The sequence below is a fragment of the Haliaeetus leucocephalus genome, unplaced genomic scaffold, assembly GCF_000737465.1.
Source record: "Haliaeetus leucocephalus isolate CR32 unplaced genomic scaffold, Haliaeetus_leucocephalus-4.0 Scaffold362, whole genome shotgun sequence".
Lineage (NCBI taxonomy): Eukaryota > Metazoa > Chordata > Aves > Accipitriformes > Accipitridae > Haliaeetus > Haliaeetus leucocephalus.
Window position 1 is genome coordinate 2009113 of NW_010972798.1, and position 18439 is coordinate 2027551.

General features: G+C 48.0%; 1 protein-coding gene across 1 annotated transcript in view; it reads right to left on the reverse strand.

The window, feature by feature from the left end:
* TNIK (TRAF2 and NCK interacting kinase) overlaps window positions 1-18439 on the reverse strand; it is a 181950-nt gene that overhangs the window by 134314 nt on the left and 29197 nt on the right. The window contains exon 3 of the mRNA XM_010573088.1: window positions 4398-4463. Within this exon, the coding sequence (XP_010571390.1) occupies window positions 4398-4463 (66 nt within the window). The remainder of the gene's footprint in view (window positions 1-4397; window positions 4464-18439) is intronic.

The window sequence follows — 18439 nt, forward strand, 5'->3', positions numbered from 1 at the left end:
AAGAAAGGCCTTTACTTGAAAATACAGAGATCAATCCGAACAAGTTACCTTTGCCTCTGGAACACAAGCCTTAGAGAACAAGGCTTTGATTTACAGAAGCATTGGGTACCACCTGAAAGGGATCTTCGGATCATGACCCAGAAAGCAGGATCAAAGCAAGATGGGCAGCGAGCTTCATCCCGGTGCCCATGCTGCAGCGGAGGGGTGCATTCCCTCTGGGAGCTCTTAGCGTGCACCGGACTTGGCCAATACGTTCTTTTTAACTACGAGCAAGGAGAAGGCATGTGCTGTGGCAGGGTCTCCCCAAGCTCTCCAACATAGTGGATCCTGAGGTTGGCTCCCTGAACCACTGGTCTCTGATGGCTCCCTGTGGTGCTGCATTTCTTCCTCATCTCTGGGCTGATCTACAAACTCGTTAGGCCTTAGCAGAAGTGTAATGAGTTGGGCGGTTAAGTGTCCCTTTACCGCGCCAGGAACTCTTGCATGGCTAAGACAGGGAGCTGCACTGACCATACCAAGGACTCCTCCTGCCTGGCAGAGGCTGGGGACGGGAATAGGGATAATGAGTCATTTCCTGACAACCTTGGGACATATCTCAGTCCTCTCCCGACAGCCTTGGAACATCCCGTATCTGAATCTTAACTCATTCTCTGACAGCCTTGGAGCCTTCCTTATCTGAATCGTAACTCATGTGAAACGGTACCAGCGCTACTGGAATCCCAGTAATTTGCTGATGACTATAGCCCAATCATTTCACAAACTTATAAACAGCAGTACTAAGTGAGACCCTCTGAGCTCTCCTGGACCGCAGCAGCTGTGACCGGCATCTCCCCCGAGCGGGACAGCTCTCAGAGCTCGCAAACTCTTCAGTTTGCAAAGATCGGAGGTCTGTCACCGAAAGACGGCAAGACTTGGGCTGATACTTTCCGCTCCTTGAGGCTCAACCCTTCGCCCCTCGAGAAAGATGCGGAAGCGTTTGACTTGAATATTTTCACTGAACTCGAGGGGAATTTTTAACAGGTATACCTCTTTTACTTGCTTATATGTATATCTCTTAGTGTCTTTGTGCATGTGTGTATGTACTAACCTAAATATTCTGTAGCAAGTATATTACAAATATTGCTTTTCAAATCTATACGTAAGTCACCATTGTGAACTTTATTCAACTGTGAATGAATCTCACGCTGCTACTATAATTGCTTTAGATATAAACCGTTGACCAAGTCTGGGACTAGGAGTTGATCCAGCCGCACCCAGACTCCGACAGGAGTTTAGAAAGCAAGGGGGTCTTCTCTGAACCTCCTGACTCAACAGGAGGGTCTCCCCTACCTTTTTACATTCCCAATCTCTGTACCAATCACGATAAATCAATTCTAACCCTATTTTCCTTTGTATGTTTCTCTTTTACCCTATTGCATCTTCTGTTTCTGTATACATTATTCTAGTTTGTTTCTAACTTAATTTTCCTGTGTACGTTTCATCCATGTATTAAGTAAGAGAGTGAACTTTGCCATTGAATTCTGTGAAGTCGTGCTTTTATATAAATTCCTATTAAATCATTTTTGCTAATACCATTGGAGGGCATTCTTTAAGCGGCCCAAACCATTCCTTTTCGTGACGCTCCCGTTACTGTGGTACTACCAGACATTTCTCAGGCTACCCACCCTGTAGGGTTGTGCTATCATTCAGTCGTCAGAACAACGTAACCGTGCACTTTATCCCATGGGATCAATGGGAGGTTTGCACCTTGCATGTGTCCTTCCAGGTCCTGGGCAGGCCAGCTGGTTACCACCAGGACACCTGTAGTCTCCAACACAAATACAGCCATGTGGCAGTGTTAGAGCTGGGTACTAAGTCAGGTTTTCTGGGGGAAACATCAGGGCTGCCGTCCTGTTTCAGCAGTCTCGCAGCACACAAATATAAGATGCTCTCCCCTGCCTGGAATAAGCATCTCACTTTTGCCTCTTCCCAACGAGAGTTACTCTTCTTGCTTCAGAAAGGGACCAGCCATGTGAAGGGGAGGTGATGCTCACCAGGCTCCCGGCAGAGAGCGCAGGGGATGGACCTGCAAAGCTCAGGCTAGGAAGCCAGCACCAGAGCAGACACCACAATGAATTATTCCTTCCACGTCCAAAAATACAACCAGAGGCACACACAGCCTCTAAGAGGACAGCAATGGTGCACCTCCAGTGGCACCAGCATAGAGGAGTGGGAATACCCCAGCCTCGCCTGAGATGGGTTTGAAATGTCAGCGGAACAAGCATCTAATTACAGAAGACACTGCTCCTAGGTATGGACCACTTCTAAAGGCTGTTTTAGGAGGGAGCCAGAAGGTCTGTGTGTCTTGAAAGTTGATCCATTTGTTTTGCTGTGAGAGATAAATACAGCGGTGGTATCTGGAGGAAAAGAATCGCAGAGATCTTATTTCTGCACTGGGTTTTAGGGTGGGACACCATAAACAGTTATGTATGCTTTATATCAAAGTCTCCTTTTGTTTATAGAGCGGGTGCTATTCCAAGACTTCAGTTTAAGAGAGCTCTGAAGTCAGTCTTCGCCTGAACTCATACCTCAATACTTACTAATTCGGTTTGGATAGCAGCGTTCCCCCCTCCACCCCCGTCACCATCCCGTCTGGCACCGGTACCAAGTGAATCACACCGAGGACAACCTGATTACTCCAGCAAGTTAAAAACCATTAAGAGGAGGATTTTTTCTTGTACAGCAGGACAAAAAGGGAACACAGAAGTGTTCAACTCCCAGAAAGCCTACACTTGAACATTTCTGGGCGGTTTTTTTCACCCCATAAGGTAACACACAGACGCACCAAAAGAATCAAACACAGCAAGAGGAAACGCGATCAGCAGAGCCATGCAACCAGCAGCGCCAGCACCAGCTAGCTTATTTCCCTTTTCTGCTCTCCACAAAAACATGACGCTTTCAAAAGGCCGTTAAAGGCGCATAGTTTCCACTGATTGTTAGAAATATGCACCAGTTAAAATTAGGTCACCCTCTACCATTATTTTAGCAGCTGAGAAGAAAAACAGTTCAGAAGGGAGCTCTCGTGATGGGGAGCGCACGGTGGAAAAACAACCAATACCAGAGGGGAAGGCTCCCTGGAATATAACCTTGATAAGAACAATTTGGCGGAGTGAGGGGGGTGTCCCTTTGTTTTTGTTTGGTTTTTTTTTTAAACTTATTCCAGTTAAAAAATCCACACACTTGAAACTCCAGCAGTTCCACTTAATCTTTGGCTCACTTCAACCCCTCTATCCTCATACTGATGGGATTAGCCTACAGCAGGAGGATGGTGAAATCACAATTCAGAACAAATATTTATCGACAGGTAGCTTTTTAAGCACCCTTCTCTCCTCTTCAGCAGGGGCGGCTCGTTGTCTTTTACCACATGACAGGCAAGAGCTATGCCTTCCAAGCGATACAGTAGAAGCACATGAATATATTCTTTTTTATAGTCAAAAGATAGTATGGGCATGGCAGGTAAATAGGATCTCTGTGCGCGCGCGCGCACACACACACACAAGTATACACAGAACTTGTGCCCATACATACAGAAGTTTTTGGAGAATGGGGCCCGGGAAGCTGTTGTCTCCCAGCAGACCCAAAATATTTGGCAAATTCCTCATGCAACTGTGCTGAGAAATATCTCCCCGCCAATATATTAAGTGCAGATAAACCCAGACTTTGAAACAATTCAATCCCTCCCCAACCCCACAAGAATCATCCACAAAAAAACCCACCAAGATGACAAATTCTGGAAATCCCCCAAGCTAAGAGGTGTTTAGGACGGGTGATGTAATTTAGCAGAGGATGGACATTTTAAACATTCTTGTACAGAAGTTAATGGGTTTAAAATTCTGTTCTCCACAGCCCCCTCATTATTCTCATCTGGAGAGCTGCTTCCAGATGTTTATAGAAATTTAAAGCAAGCCTATTGACGGTTGTGTTTTTTCTTACAGCAGGTTTCTGCCGGTGGAAAGGGCGGTAGCCAGCCTGCGTGTGAGCAGAGCACTAGACTGTAGCAAACTCATTTGGCAGCCTACTGCAGCCATAAACTCAGCTCTTAGAAGAGATCGAGATTTATCTATTAAAGCACAGACTTTTCACTCCCTCCTCATCATATAATCAATAAAAAGCAACTGGGGGAAGAGAAAAAAAAAGCGATTTATTTTTTAGTGACAGTTTCAGAACTAATATGAATTGCTTATAATAAGAGCTCTGTGTGTTACGCAGTACTTGCACACAAAACCAAAAGGCCGGAGTTCAGCAAGGCTTCTTGTCAGGCCTGAAACAGGTCAAACCTAGCCAAGACGATGTGCTGGGATGCTCCATGTTCAACGCATGGCCGAGGCAAACAGGATCACTTCAGCTGGAGCCCTTACCTTATAGACCTGCCCATAGGTACCGTTGCCAACAAGCTCCACCAGTTCAAAGATTCCTGCAGGATCCTAGGAGAAAAGGAAGGGGAAAGAGAAAAAAAATTCAATAAGCAATACTCACAGATTTCTGCAAAAATAAACATTCGACAAAGACAGATCAACATTTCACTGACAAATATTCTGAGTCTGTTAAGCTTTTCGGGCAGCCCCGGGATTCACATTACAGTGACGATGAGCAGAAGCACGGCACCGTCCTGGTGGCAGCCCTGCCGAGCCCTCCCGGCGCGGGCAGCCGCAGCACCGCTGGCAGCGCGGCTCTGCCCAGTGCTGCCCACCTCCAGCATCTGGGCTGGGAGATACCAGGCGGGTGCCTGTGAGCAAGCAGCGATCCGTTTGACTATCATCTGCTTGAAATATGAACGCTCGGTGTATGTTTTAAACAGAATAGTAATTATTGGCTATTAAAACTTAAGTTTTCTTATGCATCAGCTTTGGAATAAAACAAGCTAACTGGCAGGATGTCACTTTGGGGCTCAAAACAGGGTTTTCCAGGTCTATTTGTGAGGTCAGTAGCATTAGCGTTACTTGGCCTAAATGCCATTTTTGTTTTGGTGCATCCTGCCCATTGACATTCTGATTTGTCAACTGAGACGAGTAGATCTAGGGCAGTGCTACATGAGGACACAATGATTTGGACGGTGGCACCGAAGCATCAAAACCCGTCCCCAGACCCCCCTCTGCCCAGTCTGTGCCCAGCTAGGGGAAGGGCAGGCACACACAAGCACACACGCGTGCAGAAGCTGGAGTGCACCCGCCGGCACAGTTAAAAGACGATACGAGCAGAGAGGTACGAGGGAGGGTGGGGAAAGAATAAGCCAGCGCTGCTATTTTCTCCTCTCGGTGGGTTTTCCCCTTCCAGAAGCTTTATTTATACTCTTCCGCTCCTCCTCCTTCTCCCGTACTCATCACTCCAATTTTGGATAGCGTGATCCCCGTGGAAGCTGGCGGACACCGAGGCATCCCGGCACCCTGGGGGGCTTCGCACCCCTGTGGCCCCCCCAGCCCACCCACCAACCCAGGACACGGGTGCCCCTGGCTCCCACGCCACCACCCATCCTCCCAGCTGGATTTTGAATCATTTGAGCTATCGAATGACTTGGCATCCCAGTCAGCAAAGGACTGCCAGCTGCGACCCAAGCGGATGCAGACGGGTCAATTGGCGGCTCTAACAGGCAAAGGAGGATCAGCCAGCAGCGCTCCTTGGGAGACGGGAGAGGGACACCCACCACCACGTTACGGACATAGAGGTTTCATTCATTACAAAGCCGACATCAGCTCAAGACAACTTTTGGGTCCAAAAGTCAAACACTGGGTCTTTGTGAGCAGCTGAGATGCAAGATTCAACATACTAATAACGCTGCAGGTAAATTAATCCAAGTCTTGACGTGACTGAGGCAGCTTTCCACCCGGCCCAGAACGTGCGCTGCCAGGTACCTGCCAGCGTTCGGCACACCTCCATGGCAGGGTCACAGCAACCCCTCTAATCACCCCATACGTTTAGAAACACTACATCCTACTTCTGCCCATTTCTCTGCTATATGCGCAGCTTCCCCGGGGAGCTCCAAGGGTGGGAGCCTCAGCTCAGCCTTCGGTGGGACCATCTGCAGCAAAGGGCAGGGAAGCTGGGTGGAGAAGGCTTGGAGACCACAGAGGACATGTTTCTCCAAACCTCCTGATCATCTGCCCTGATGCAAATATACCCCAACTAACCTTCAGCCGGACACTCGGGCACTACGGGTGAAGCTGCAGCACAACAGGTTTCTAGTACGCAGCAGCTCAGCTGGGTGCAGACATCCCGTGGCTTTACTGCCGTGGGACCAGGCAGGGAAACACCATGAACGGATGGGAAAGGGAACCGGTGGTACACCAGGTTTCCACAAACTGGGTGACAAAGGAAGGGGGGAAACATGGCAGCAGCTGCTGTTTATTTTTTGAGTGTCTTTCCTAAGGGTTGTTCTCTGCAGTGCTGAAACAACTCTGAAAGAGGCTTTTCCAGTGCTACAAGTATATCTATTTTTGAATATTCACTAGGAGATTAAGGGAGAAGAAAGCTGTGCCTAGGGCAGATGATCAGGAGGTTTGGAGAAACATGCAGGGATGCAGCTGGCCATTTCTGATAAAAAGAACTCCTCTTTGCAATGTGTTTTCCAACCTCTTTCCACAAATCCTCAAACCAAAGAGTACCCCCTCCCACCATCCCAGGTCACCTCTCACTCCTCTAATGTGTGCAAACGTCGGATGTGGTGCGGCTCCATCAGGTTTATCCCAGTCCATCCATCACTTGGTTGCAGACCCCCCAGCCCCACGCCTGCCTCCGCTGCCACCACCCCGCTTTAGCCAGGGCAGCTTTGTGCTAACCAGGGGCTCCTCGTGCACCGGGACGGCTTTCCCCCACTGCTCCCACCATCCACAGCTCCCTCTCCAGCTCCCACCCCCCCCCAGAGCAATTTCCCTGCTGCACATCCCCCCTGCATCCCAATTCCTCTCCGGGATTTTTCCAGAAGCATCGCCAAGGTAACTGGGCATCTCGCAGCACAGCGCTGAGTGACACTTCTCCCCTGAGTGCTGGCACAAGCAGCCCCATCTCGGCACAGCCATGGCAACACACCGGGAATGCCGGCAACATGCCGTCTGCGAGCAGAGGGGGCTGATCTCTCCTCCCAGCCACGCTGCCCTCCTCGGCCTTGCTTTTTCCCTGGTCGAAGGGACAACACTTCTTCCCAACAGCCACTGTTAGCGCCCAGGAGTAATGTGTTATTAATGGCCCTTCCAGAAAATACAAAGCAGAGGATGGGGCGGGCAGGGGGGAAAAATTCCCTCTTTCCACTGGCCTCTCCCAGACGGGTTCCTACACAGAAAAGAGCTTTGCATCTTAATGGCTGCTGGGGAATAGGCTGTCCCTGGTACCAGGGGCACATCCTGCACCTTGCACCCCTGCAAAGTCCCAGCTGAGATGCTTCAGGAGGGTACCAGAGAGCAGTGACAGCAGCTCGGGCAGGCTGGAGCAGGCAGCAAGGGAGGAAAATACAGAGGCACGCTGCATGGGGGCTCTTATGTTAGCCAGGGGAAAAGAAATCCACCCCGCAGAGCCCCGATGGAGACCAATCCAGGCCAAGCAGGGAGTAATCTCAGACCAAATATAGCCTGTGCTGCAGATCAGGGCTCACAGCAGCGTGCTGGGTTGCACTTGGCTGGAGGTGGCCTCAAAGCTCATTACACACAGCTGCTTCCAGCCTGGCACCTACCACCTTCTGCTGATGCCCTCTCCCACATCGAAGAGGGACACGCGGTCGGTGAGGCTGCAGCCCTCCTGCTACCGCAGCCTCCTCTTCCCACGCACTAGACTGCCTTCACAAACACTATTGTTTTTTTTTTTTTTTAACTGAAAACATCTGGACTAAATAACAAGCCCGCAATAAAAGTAAAAAAAATCAGGCGATCTGTTAGTTTAGGAAAAGAAGATGCACTGTTTAAAACGGGGGGAAAGAACCCGCATTTAAGACAAACCCACAGATTGATTTTCAGCTCTACATTAGCTTCAGGCAGAAAAGGATTTGTATGGTTGTAGTAGCACCAAGGCTCTGCCGACAGCCCGTACACCAAGGTAGGGTCCCAGCCTGCCTGAAAGAAGGGGAGCAGAAAGGCAGGCAGGGGCAAGGGCAGAGGCAAAACCCAGCGCCAGCCGGGGCTGTGCTCGGGAGACCCCAACACCCTCGCACCGCAGCAAGGCAGAGACAATTTCAGACCACATTAGCTCCAAGCCCTAGAAATTAAAATAGGGGCCAGCAGCGGCCACAGCCCCCACGCCAGCCCCAGGAGGGGCAGGCAAGGCAGGGGCAGCCGCGCAAGCCCAGGCAGGGGTTGCAGAGCCACAGGGATGCCGGCGGACATTTGCACATCGCTGACTATCAGCTATTCCCATTTTAGACCTGCAACGACGCACAGATCAACCATTTCCTGCTAAGGAAAGAAAGAGCTTCTTTTTAGTTTAAAAAAAAAAAAAAAAAAAAGTAAGTTAAGCTTTCTGGGGTGGTGCAGGCTTAGTGCCCCACTCCCAGAAGAGCCCAGCTGTAGTTTTCTCTATAGGAAGGTGTCACCGGACCCGGCACGGCCGCTCATCAGCCACGGCACACAAAGCCTCGTTGAGGAGGACAAGTTACTCAGAATTCGTGCCAGAAGACATGGGAGCAAACTCAGGCACGGGGCTCTTCATGAAGCAACGGAACACTCAACAAGAGGATCTTTCAGTTGCTCACGGGATGGGAAATGTTGTACATAGTGGCACCCGTGGCAAGGGCTGCACAGACCCAGTGGTCCTCCAGCCAGGGACGGGCTGGCACCCGAGCTGTCCCGTGCCAGGATCTGACCCTGCTTCCACAGCTGCAGCCAGGACAGGCTCAAATTCAAGGGGGAAATTGTTATGCTCCTCACCCACCTTCCAGGAAAATCAGTGCTACTGAAGTCTCAGTGGCTAAAACCGGTCTGAGACACAGAACAAGGCAAGAGCATCATCTTTTCCAGCAACATCACAGAAAAAAAAAGAGTCCACTTTATTTCGATAAACAGTATATTTAAAACTGCTGCATTATCAGAAAAGGGACTGCTGTACGTGGATGTTAAAGCAGGATGTATCCAAATTTCAGCAACAAAACAGGCATCCCTTTTGAAGGCCTTATCGGCGTGGAGCATGCAGCAGCGGGGCTCGCAGCAGGAGCACGCTCCTGGTTAAAACCGCCCGGCTCTGCCTAACCCAGACCCTGCAGAGCTAAAGCTGAAAGATGTCCTTGCCTACACCGTGACATCTCAACGAGTCCAAGGCACAAAAGAGCCAACACTTTGCTTGAGGAGGCTATTTAGAGAGTAATATCCATATCCAGGCCTAAGTCAGCTTGCAGGTGCATACTGGTGGTGTTGGCTATGGTGACCACTGAGTTAGCGGATCACCAGTTAGCTGTCCTTAAATACGGCCATGCAGACGTCCACAAACAAAAGAAGCATTTATACACAGTCTGTACACCAAAACTGCTTGTTTTCCTCGAAGGAGCTTCATTTTTCTCCCTTCTAGCCCACACAAAAGGTAAGTAACAGGAAGGGTTACATGAGGAGACAGCGGAGAGGTGCTGGGGGGAACCGAGGGGCACACCAATTAAACCACGATTGCTGTGAATGCACGGGAGGGGAAATGAGAGATCAGAGCCTCTATAATCATTGTGCACTTAGTCCCACAATTCTGAGCAGCTAATGACAACTTCCAGCCAAAAATCATGGAGATAACCAGTCATTAAGCAAATGTTATAACCCTAGAGAAGGAAAACGCACTGTATAACTGGGGGCAGCACGCAGTTATGGGTCAGTAACAGAGGAGCATCCCCAGGCACTAGTTAGCTGAAGCAACTCCATGGCACTACAAGAGTTTTTTTAATCTCCACTAAGATTACAGCCTGTGCAACTAACGTTCCCAAACATCAGGATTTTATGAGCCTCTGCCTTACAGCTCCATAATAAAACAGCCTCAACAGGAGAGCCCATTAAACTGATCCGGCATCCTCAAGAACCAAAGCAGGCTTACAAAGCCATTTACTCACGACCCCCAATACTAGACCAGTGAGCTCTGCCTGTGCACAGGTGCCTCTGCTTCGACAAGTCCTGGCAGTCGCAAGGAGAGATTTTGGCACTGGGAAGCACCGAAGGGTCATTCTTCCCAAACAGTTGGCTCTCATAAATTAATAGCAATGCCAGGGCACGCGGACAACACAGTACAGCCATAATCCCACCCAGCGTCACACAGCTTGGCATGATAACAATGGGCAGCGCTCTCAACACAAGCGGTTGTCTAGAGATATAGTGTACGTACACAACCTCCTGGAGAAAGTTGAGTCTTCTAACCCCACGAAGCTCCAATGAGGAGAGGAAGATCATTAATTCAGAGTGTGAGAAAGGCTTCGTGAGGAATGCAGTAGAGTCAGAAAAGCCCTTCAGCAGTACAGTTCCACACGTTAAATTACCATCGGGATAATGTATTTCTGATTATGCAAAACATCACTATGAGGAACGAGTATGAGCCTTTAGTTCACACACTATATACTTGCCCAGATTTTGCTTCCCAAGGCCAAATGTCCGAGCTGGGCCATGCTCTGTGAAGCCATCCTTCATGTTAGCAAAGTCAGAGGCTCTGTAGACAGCCATGCACATCTCCCAAACATCAGGACCTAAGCAATGCCAAGCTCTAAGAAGTCAACTGCTATTTCTTCTGAAGACACATCAACTCACTCATTTTGCCATACTTTTTACCCTGGCTTCTACAGCAGGAATTGAAGCACTTGTATGATTTGACAGAATAAGGTCCAGATCACCCTGGGGATGCTACCCCAAATGGCATGTAATCAGAGAAAAATGGAAGGTTTGAAGGCACAGTTGCTTTTTAGTCACCTACTAGTAGTCTCCGTCTCCAAGGCACTTCTAGTTAAAAGCCCTGTGAGTAACACGAAGATGGACCGCAAAAGCTAGGAGACGATTGCTAACAAAGCCACAGACACCAGCAAGCAAAGCAGGAAGGCAAAGGCCAAGGCAACGAAATATTGATTGAGTTACTGGGAACTTCCAGAAAAAGAGGTTGGGGACATTACCTTTCTGAGCTTCAAATGCTGCCTTCCCATCACACAGACATAGCCCTAAGCCTGCCCATTAAAGCAGTGCAAAAAGTGCAAAAAATTTCAACAGGCTGCACAGGTTTTGGTTTTTTTTTTTTTTTTTTTGAGATATTTTGCTTTGGTCATAAGCCAAGTAGTGAAGCAGAACCACAATGGACTACTGGATGCTACTCAGCCCTCACAGGGATTGCTTAATCTCACGTCTTCTCCTCCTAGCTTTGGTACTTTTCCCCTCCTTCGCCCACCCATCCAGCGACTCACAAGACAAACTATCATCAATGCCATCTACCACTGCACCTCCTGCCTACTCAAGCAATACAAGCTGCTCTACTTGGAGGAGTAATAAGGAACTCGCCGAGGGTTTTGTTTTCATTTTGAAGAAGCAGTTTGTCCTCCCTCACCCCCAAACACCCAGCTCCGTATCTTAAACGAAGATGTTAGTCGAGAAACAACACTCCTATACAGCAAAAGAAAAACTGTTGTCAAGGCTAAGTTATTAACAGGAGAAAAATTTCTCCACTTGACAGCTGAGAGAAGCCTGTTTACAAATCTGTTTGAACCACTCCTCTTCAGCATCTCACCAGGAGCTGCTCCTCCAGCCCCTACAGAGAGCCACTTCTGTGCTCTGCCCATCTCCTCTTCCTAAACCATAAATCAGCTCTCCCAGGTCTCCAACCACTCCTCTCCCTAGCTTCTTGCTGCAGTAAAGCTCCAGCCACCACACGTGCGTCTCCTTCCTTTCCAAAATGTTAAGATCTGCCAATAGTTGGCAACAGCAAAATTAAATAAGAACTAATCACCACATTGGGCTTTTCAGTCAATAAAGTTGGATTACTCCTTCAACTATTACCTGTTCAATTTAAGACATAAGTGTGGATTTGTAGCCGCCAGCCAGCAAAGGTATAGCCAACACCACTACTGAAGGAAGAAAAGTAAAAAAATCCCCTGTGCACATACACAGTCTGGTCCCACTTGGTCCTGCTGAGACCAAGCCACTGAAGCTACAATATGTTGACCTATTCCAGATTTCCTGCTCACGGACTAGCACTTCACACACAAAATTAGAGTTCTTCTGACCTAATTTCTCCTACCTACCATGTCAATAGAAAAAGCAGCCATTCTGTACACCCTCCACAAATATGAAACACGGGAGCTCCAAGCCAGTAAGGAACACATACAAACCTGGAAACAGAGATTTTCCAAACCGTGATGCATCTGTACCGCTGCAGACAGTGGGTCCCACAGCCCAAGATGCAGTACTGATACCAGGAGAGGACAACAATGACTACGCTGACATATACAAAGCTAACCTTGCCCCAGCAGGGCACGCTGGAGCAGCCCAGTCTAAGGAAAAGCCATCCACAGGCTACACACTTACAGCAGTCAAAACAAGAAGGGTCCAAGCCTCTTCTCCATTTCTTCAAAAGCCTGACCTAAGCATCGCTAGCAACAAGGTCACTCCATCTCATCCTGATGTCACTCAAGCAAGAGGCAACGAGTTTTGACTTGAAGATAATGAAGATCAACATCTGCCCTCCATGAGTCTCACCATAGTAGGAAGATGCTGACTGAGATATTCAATAACCCTTAAGACAATACAATTCTACTTATGCTTCATTTGAAGTTGGACTCCCTCCAAATCAGACAATCCTCTCTCATTTATAAACCTCTACAGCACACCCCATAGATCCCCAGGATGGACTCCACGAATTGTTTGCAGTTGTATGATAAGCCCAGTTCACAGAAGACTGTTCATCTAGAAGAGTTAGAAGTCAATCAGCCCAGAAGCACCAGCAAAAGCACTACTGCTAAGTGAACCCTGAGGTTTTCAACGCCGTGTTAAGATGAATGCAGCCCCAGTACAGTCAGCCACTTCAACATATGCCTAATTCAAGCACACAACTTCAACGGGACAATATATAAAAGACTTGGCTAAGCTCAGTGTCTCTAAAAAGCTACAGTGCCAATTATAAATCATATCTATAGTCCCCAGAAGATCTAAAGTCACTACTAGTATTGTACCACACTTCTTCGGATGCAGACATCAATTAGATCACAGCAGCTGGACACTCTCCTCACTGGAAGTCACTTATCTGCAGTTTCAGACCAATAAAATATTATTCCTAAATGTTTAGATCTCATCCCTCTGAGAAATAAAGAGTTTCACCGCAGCCAGCAAATGTTTGCATCAAGCTGAAATTGCTACCTACTAGTAAATGCTGTCAAAGGTTTATGGGGTCTCAGAGGAGTTGGTTTAATTACTTACCAAAGCAGCTGTTTCAGGAACTACAGCCTCTTAACATACCAATCCTAGAGGCACACTTTGAAAAGCAAGGTTGCTGCCAAGCTCATACCAAAAGCAGAGAGCCCTCTCTTGCACGCAGGCAAAAATTCAGTCTCCCAACAGCAGGTCATGTCTGTGGTTTGGTCTGTGGATGTCTGTAGGGGTGACAGCTCAGAAGCCAGTTTGCACCTTCCCAAGTCACCGCAGACTAGACATCCCAGCTTCTGCAACGCTCACAGGATACTGCTGAGGTTGGCCAACTGGGATTGCCTTTGGCAAGAAAAGACAGCCTTGCTCCTTCTGTGTAGTGAGAGTTGTGGCCCGCGGAATGCCTTAAAATGGGAGAAAGTCTCACTTCCAGGTGCATTTAGGAGCAAAAAAAAGCAAAGCAATCTTAAAACCCTTTGCTTTTAAAAGTAGGATGGTTTTGCACCTCTGTGTCTGTTTTTAAGTTATGGTTGAGGACGTGGGCTGAGCTGACCAGGGTAAAGTTGACAGGGATGTAACAGTCGTGTCACTGAGGCACCAAGACTACAGCCTTCAACAGCAGGGATCTGCGCAACAACCAACATACGGGCCAGGCATGTATGCATGCACGCCAAGGAGCCTCAGAGAGACTTAAAGCCATGGGAGAGCTGAGAAAGCATCTGGGCCAGAGCTGTGACCATTTGTGTTCACCCAGCAGCAGATGAGCATTACAGCCAAAGGTACTGAACCTGGGAGGGCTTGGTCTCGTGGAGCTGCTGGGAACCCTTCATGCTTTCTGAAGGGAGCAGGAGCAAGAGTTACACATTGGTCTTAAGAGAGACAACATCAGTGGAGAGCCTTGCCCATCAGAAATCACTGCATCCCAGTTTAAAGTGATTGCCATTACTTTTTAATACGTTGTTGAAAACAAGGCAGAGTCCCTACATATGTGTCTGGAGAAACATCACCTCCCTACTGGATTCAGCAGAGTTTCTCACACCAGTCCAATTTTCACAGACCATCTGGAGATGGAGTTATCTGCTGGTTTAGTGCTTTTCGAAGAGTTTACCCACAGCCTGTCACTTGTCATCAGCTCCTTACGCTTGGCTCTGCAAGGGCTGGTTAGCAGGAGAGGATCAGGTAACTCTCTGGTAGCAACAGTTTCAAAAAAGGACAATATGGGGAGCAAATCACGTTTGAATTATTGAGCATTCAACTAGTTGCAGAACACTGCAAGATAGACTGTAAAAAAAAAAAGCCAACTATACTCCACAAGCTCCCAAACCCCGCATTATAAACACATTTTTACACAAAATTGTTTTGACAAAGCAGCAAATTTATTTAAAAGAATATCAAATACATGTTAATTTGTGTGTTTCGTATCTGGAAAGACCTTTCTCACCCGAGAGTTAACAAGTTGTGGGGAATGGGGAGGGAAGGCTTCTCACCTTTTTCCTACATTTCACAGGCTGCCTCCAGTAATGCCAGACTCAGCAGGGAGTCTGAAGGTTTGGTCTTGACAGATGCTCACTTGAACTGGGGCAGGGGGGGAAACAAGGTCCCATAACAAAAAACAAGCTCCTGCCTGATGCATGCCAAAAAAATGGGCTGAAAGTCAGGGACGATCCACAGTTGCTGAAATGATTTGCAATAATTTTTTGCCAGGTCGTAAAGTTTTTCCCATAGCAAGACTTCTGTATTTCTTGGTGGCTTCTTACATTGTGAAACACTGTTGTAAATTCAGGGAGATGCTTTTTATTTCCAATCCCAATGCCCCAAATTACTAAAGTCAGGCTGGGGGGCAAGGATTATTTAGTTTAGTTCATTCGATATATACATTTCAATAGCACTTCAGCTACAACAAAGCAGAGGAACCTTTCTCGCACAGGCATCCCAGGAAGATGCACTGGTTTTGCTTTGCAAGTCACCAGGATGCTCCGTGAATCCAACCACCACGTTTTGCTTTACGGGATCAGCTGAGCTCCCTGTCAAATTACAGCCCCATGACACCTCCCTGCCTTGGGAGCTCTCTGCTAGCTCTGGTCCCCGGAGCCAGCCATGACATTATCTGGCCTCTGCCTAGCAAAACGCTCTTTGCTAGAGCTCCAGGGTTTGTTTTTTTTTTTATTAGCTCACACAAGCAGTCTGGAAACATTAACACAACATGCACGCAGCAGCAAAGCAAGTCCTGGAAGACCGCAGGTACCAGCCTGCTGAAAACCAGTACAAAATGAGAAAACAAAACACACGGGCAAGTCCATAATACTTGGATTTTCAACAGAGAAATCCCACTGGGTAGCGGACCAAGCCCTCCTGCAGGCACAGGGTGCCCCAAGAGCCCAGCACCCACCAGCCACCCATCTCAACCCTGCCCACAGTCCTTCCCCATGCTCAGGCATGGAGGAAGCTCTTCGGGTCCACCTTCTCCAACCCAAAAGAGACAACTGCACATCCCCAGGCAGGATTTGGCCCACAGTCGTAAGCGGTGAGATTAATCATGTGGGTGTACGGATGTGAAAAGGGGATGGGAAACATTTGTAACTGCTTCTAAATTAATTGCCATTATTGTTAATTGATTTGATAAACTCTCTGAGGCTGGATTTTATTTTAGAAAACTATGAACATATCAGGTTAATCAACTTAAAATAAAGGGGCTTGATTTATTTATTTCTGCTGTATCTACTCCTCTTTAAGCTTGGCAAGTCACTGCATTCTTTCCATCCTGTGAAAGAAAAAGAACAGGGGGTTTGCTTTATTATTATTTTAAAGGAACCTCTACAAAGCTTAGCAGTTCTCTGAATTAAAATCACGGCAAAGGTATGTCATGAAGGAGGACAAGTGCAAGGCTGGAGCTGGTTTCCACATGCTGCAGACACCGGCTCTGTGACAGGAGCCCACCAGGAGAGTCTCACCACACAGTCAAAGCAAATCAGATCTATTCCCCAACGTTTTAGACATCCAGAGAGTTGAAAGATACCCTACCACACAGCAAAACTCGATGAACAAACACAACGGGGCCATCCCCGTGCAAGACACCCAGTCCCAGCCACACTTCTTGCAGAAAAGTCCTGCCGGCAAGGGAGAAGCTTAATCTCCTCTAGCCAGATTTTGCTGTTCCTCAATCCTCTGGAAGTTGGGTCAGAATCCTTCCCCCCTCCTAATCCCTTGCACTCAGCTTTAGCAACGCAGCGATGCCTCTGCCAGCAAACTAAAAAGAAAAGCCCTCACATATATTATGCTGAAGAAAATTAATCTTGTGTTCCACAGAATATTAAGTGGATTACATCTACAGCCTCCAAGGAGAAAAACGTTGATTTCCATGTATCTTGTGCTATTATTCACCTCTATTAGTTTTCCTACCAGCCTAACGTTAGTCATGATAATTTCCCGTTATTCAGTGCAGAGCTCAGCTGGCTCAATGGACCAAGCGACGAGAGCAAGTGGGACCTCTCAGTGGCCACAAAGAAGATCAAACCACTGTGGCACTGCTGCTGCACAGGACAACGTTCAAGGTGAAGAACAAAGCCAGCTTCATTTTTCTTGAATGATTTCATGGCGGGATCACCCTTGAACATCGATGTCTCTTTGTAAAGGTAACAGAATAGCACAGATCCTTCAAAAGAAAATTGCTGACATCACTTGAAACATGCCATTAAACTAGATACAGCAAATGTGGGAAGATAGACATTTCTGACCCCTGGGGAATCAAGGGGCGGTGGGAAACAACCCACCAAGAAAAACTTGAGGTGCCTGATCTCACACCCAGAAGAGAGCCCCGACCCCCGGCCAAAGGGGAAAACACCTCCCAAGGGTGATGCCCACCCTGCGCGGGAGCACCAGCTCCCCACTCGTGGGCACTGCACCCACCACCAGCACCCTTCCTAAAAACCCTCACCAGCACGGGAAGCCCAGCCCTCTGTTCCCGGCACTCCGCGTAACCATTCAAACCATTGCAATGTGCCACCAGCTTTACTAGAGTTTTACACTTTCTTTGCAGAGGTGTTAATGACTCTAAAAAAGCACAAGACTCAGATAAGCAGCTTTAATACCATTTAAATGCTTGCCATTAGGAGAAACTGAGAGAGCTTGCAAGGGCCAGACTCTCAGAGGGCGGCATATCCATTGAAGCTGCTGCTCATGTGAGAGGAGTGTAAATTACTCAGCATGGAGTAAGCCAGATCAAAGCCACTCCAAAAGGATGCAACCCACTGACAGTGATGCAAACTCAGCCCAAGCTTTTCTGAATATTTCACAAGCAGGCTGATGAGTTTAAAAGGCCAAAAGGAGCGTTTTGATGATGCTGCACAAAGTAAGGAAGGAAAGGGAAACAAATCGCAGGACACGTGCTTCTTTCTAGACACCGTACACCACCAAGAACTCAGCCCTGGCTTGATGCATGGAGAGATTTGTACTTCCCATTCACATCTCGCTGGTCTGCACAGGGAAGAAGAACACAACCTCTCAGCTGTAATTTCCAGGCTCCATCCCCTCTTTTATAGTTCCTAGAATAATTTGAATTCTCCACAATAAATGTCAGAGCTGACAGGAAAATTCTTATCAGATGAAATAACTTACAGCTTCCCATGTGGGCAAGACAAAGAGCTAATGGCTACAGAAGCAGATAAGGGTGCTCACAACCAGAAATCAGATCCATGCAAGAGTTTCAGCAACAACACACTGTCTCAGAAAGTAAAATAAATAGCACAAGAAACTCCGCCAGGCCACCCTAAGTCCTCAAAGAGCTGTCTGCAGCACCCAGCAGGCAGCATCACCTCATCCCACCTAGCAGACCCAGCTGGCCCATCACCATCTCTCCTGCTCAGAAGGGAGGGCAGCTGCAGCAGCTTTATTGTAAGACAACAGCTGAGCTCTGGTCCACCTTACAGCCCCCGGCTACAGCAAGAAGACAAATTACTATGAGACCACGATGCCTTTGTAATCCTTTCCTCCTCTGAAGACCTGATGTATTGGAAAGGAATATTTCATCATGCTGAGAAACCAGCTGAGCTATCGGTGCTTCCCCAGACTGCAAGTGCTCTGAAGCCAGGACAGACTTTTCAGTCAGGGTGACACCGAGTACCATA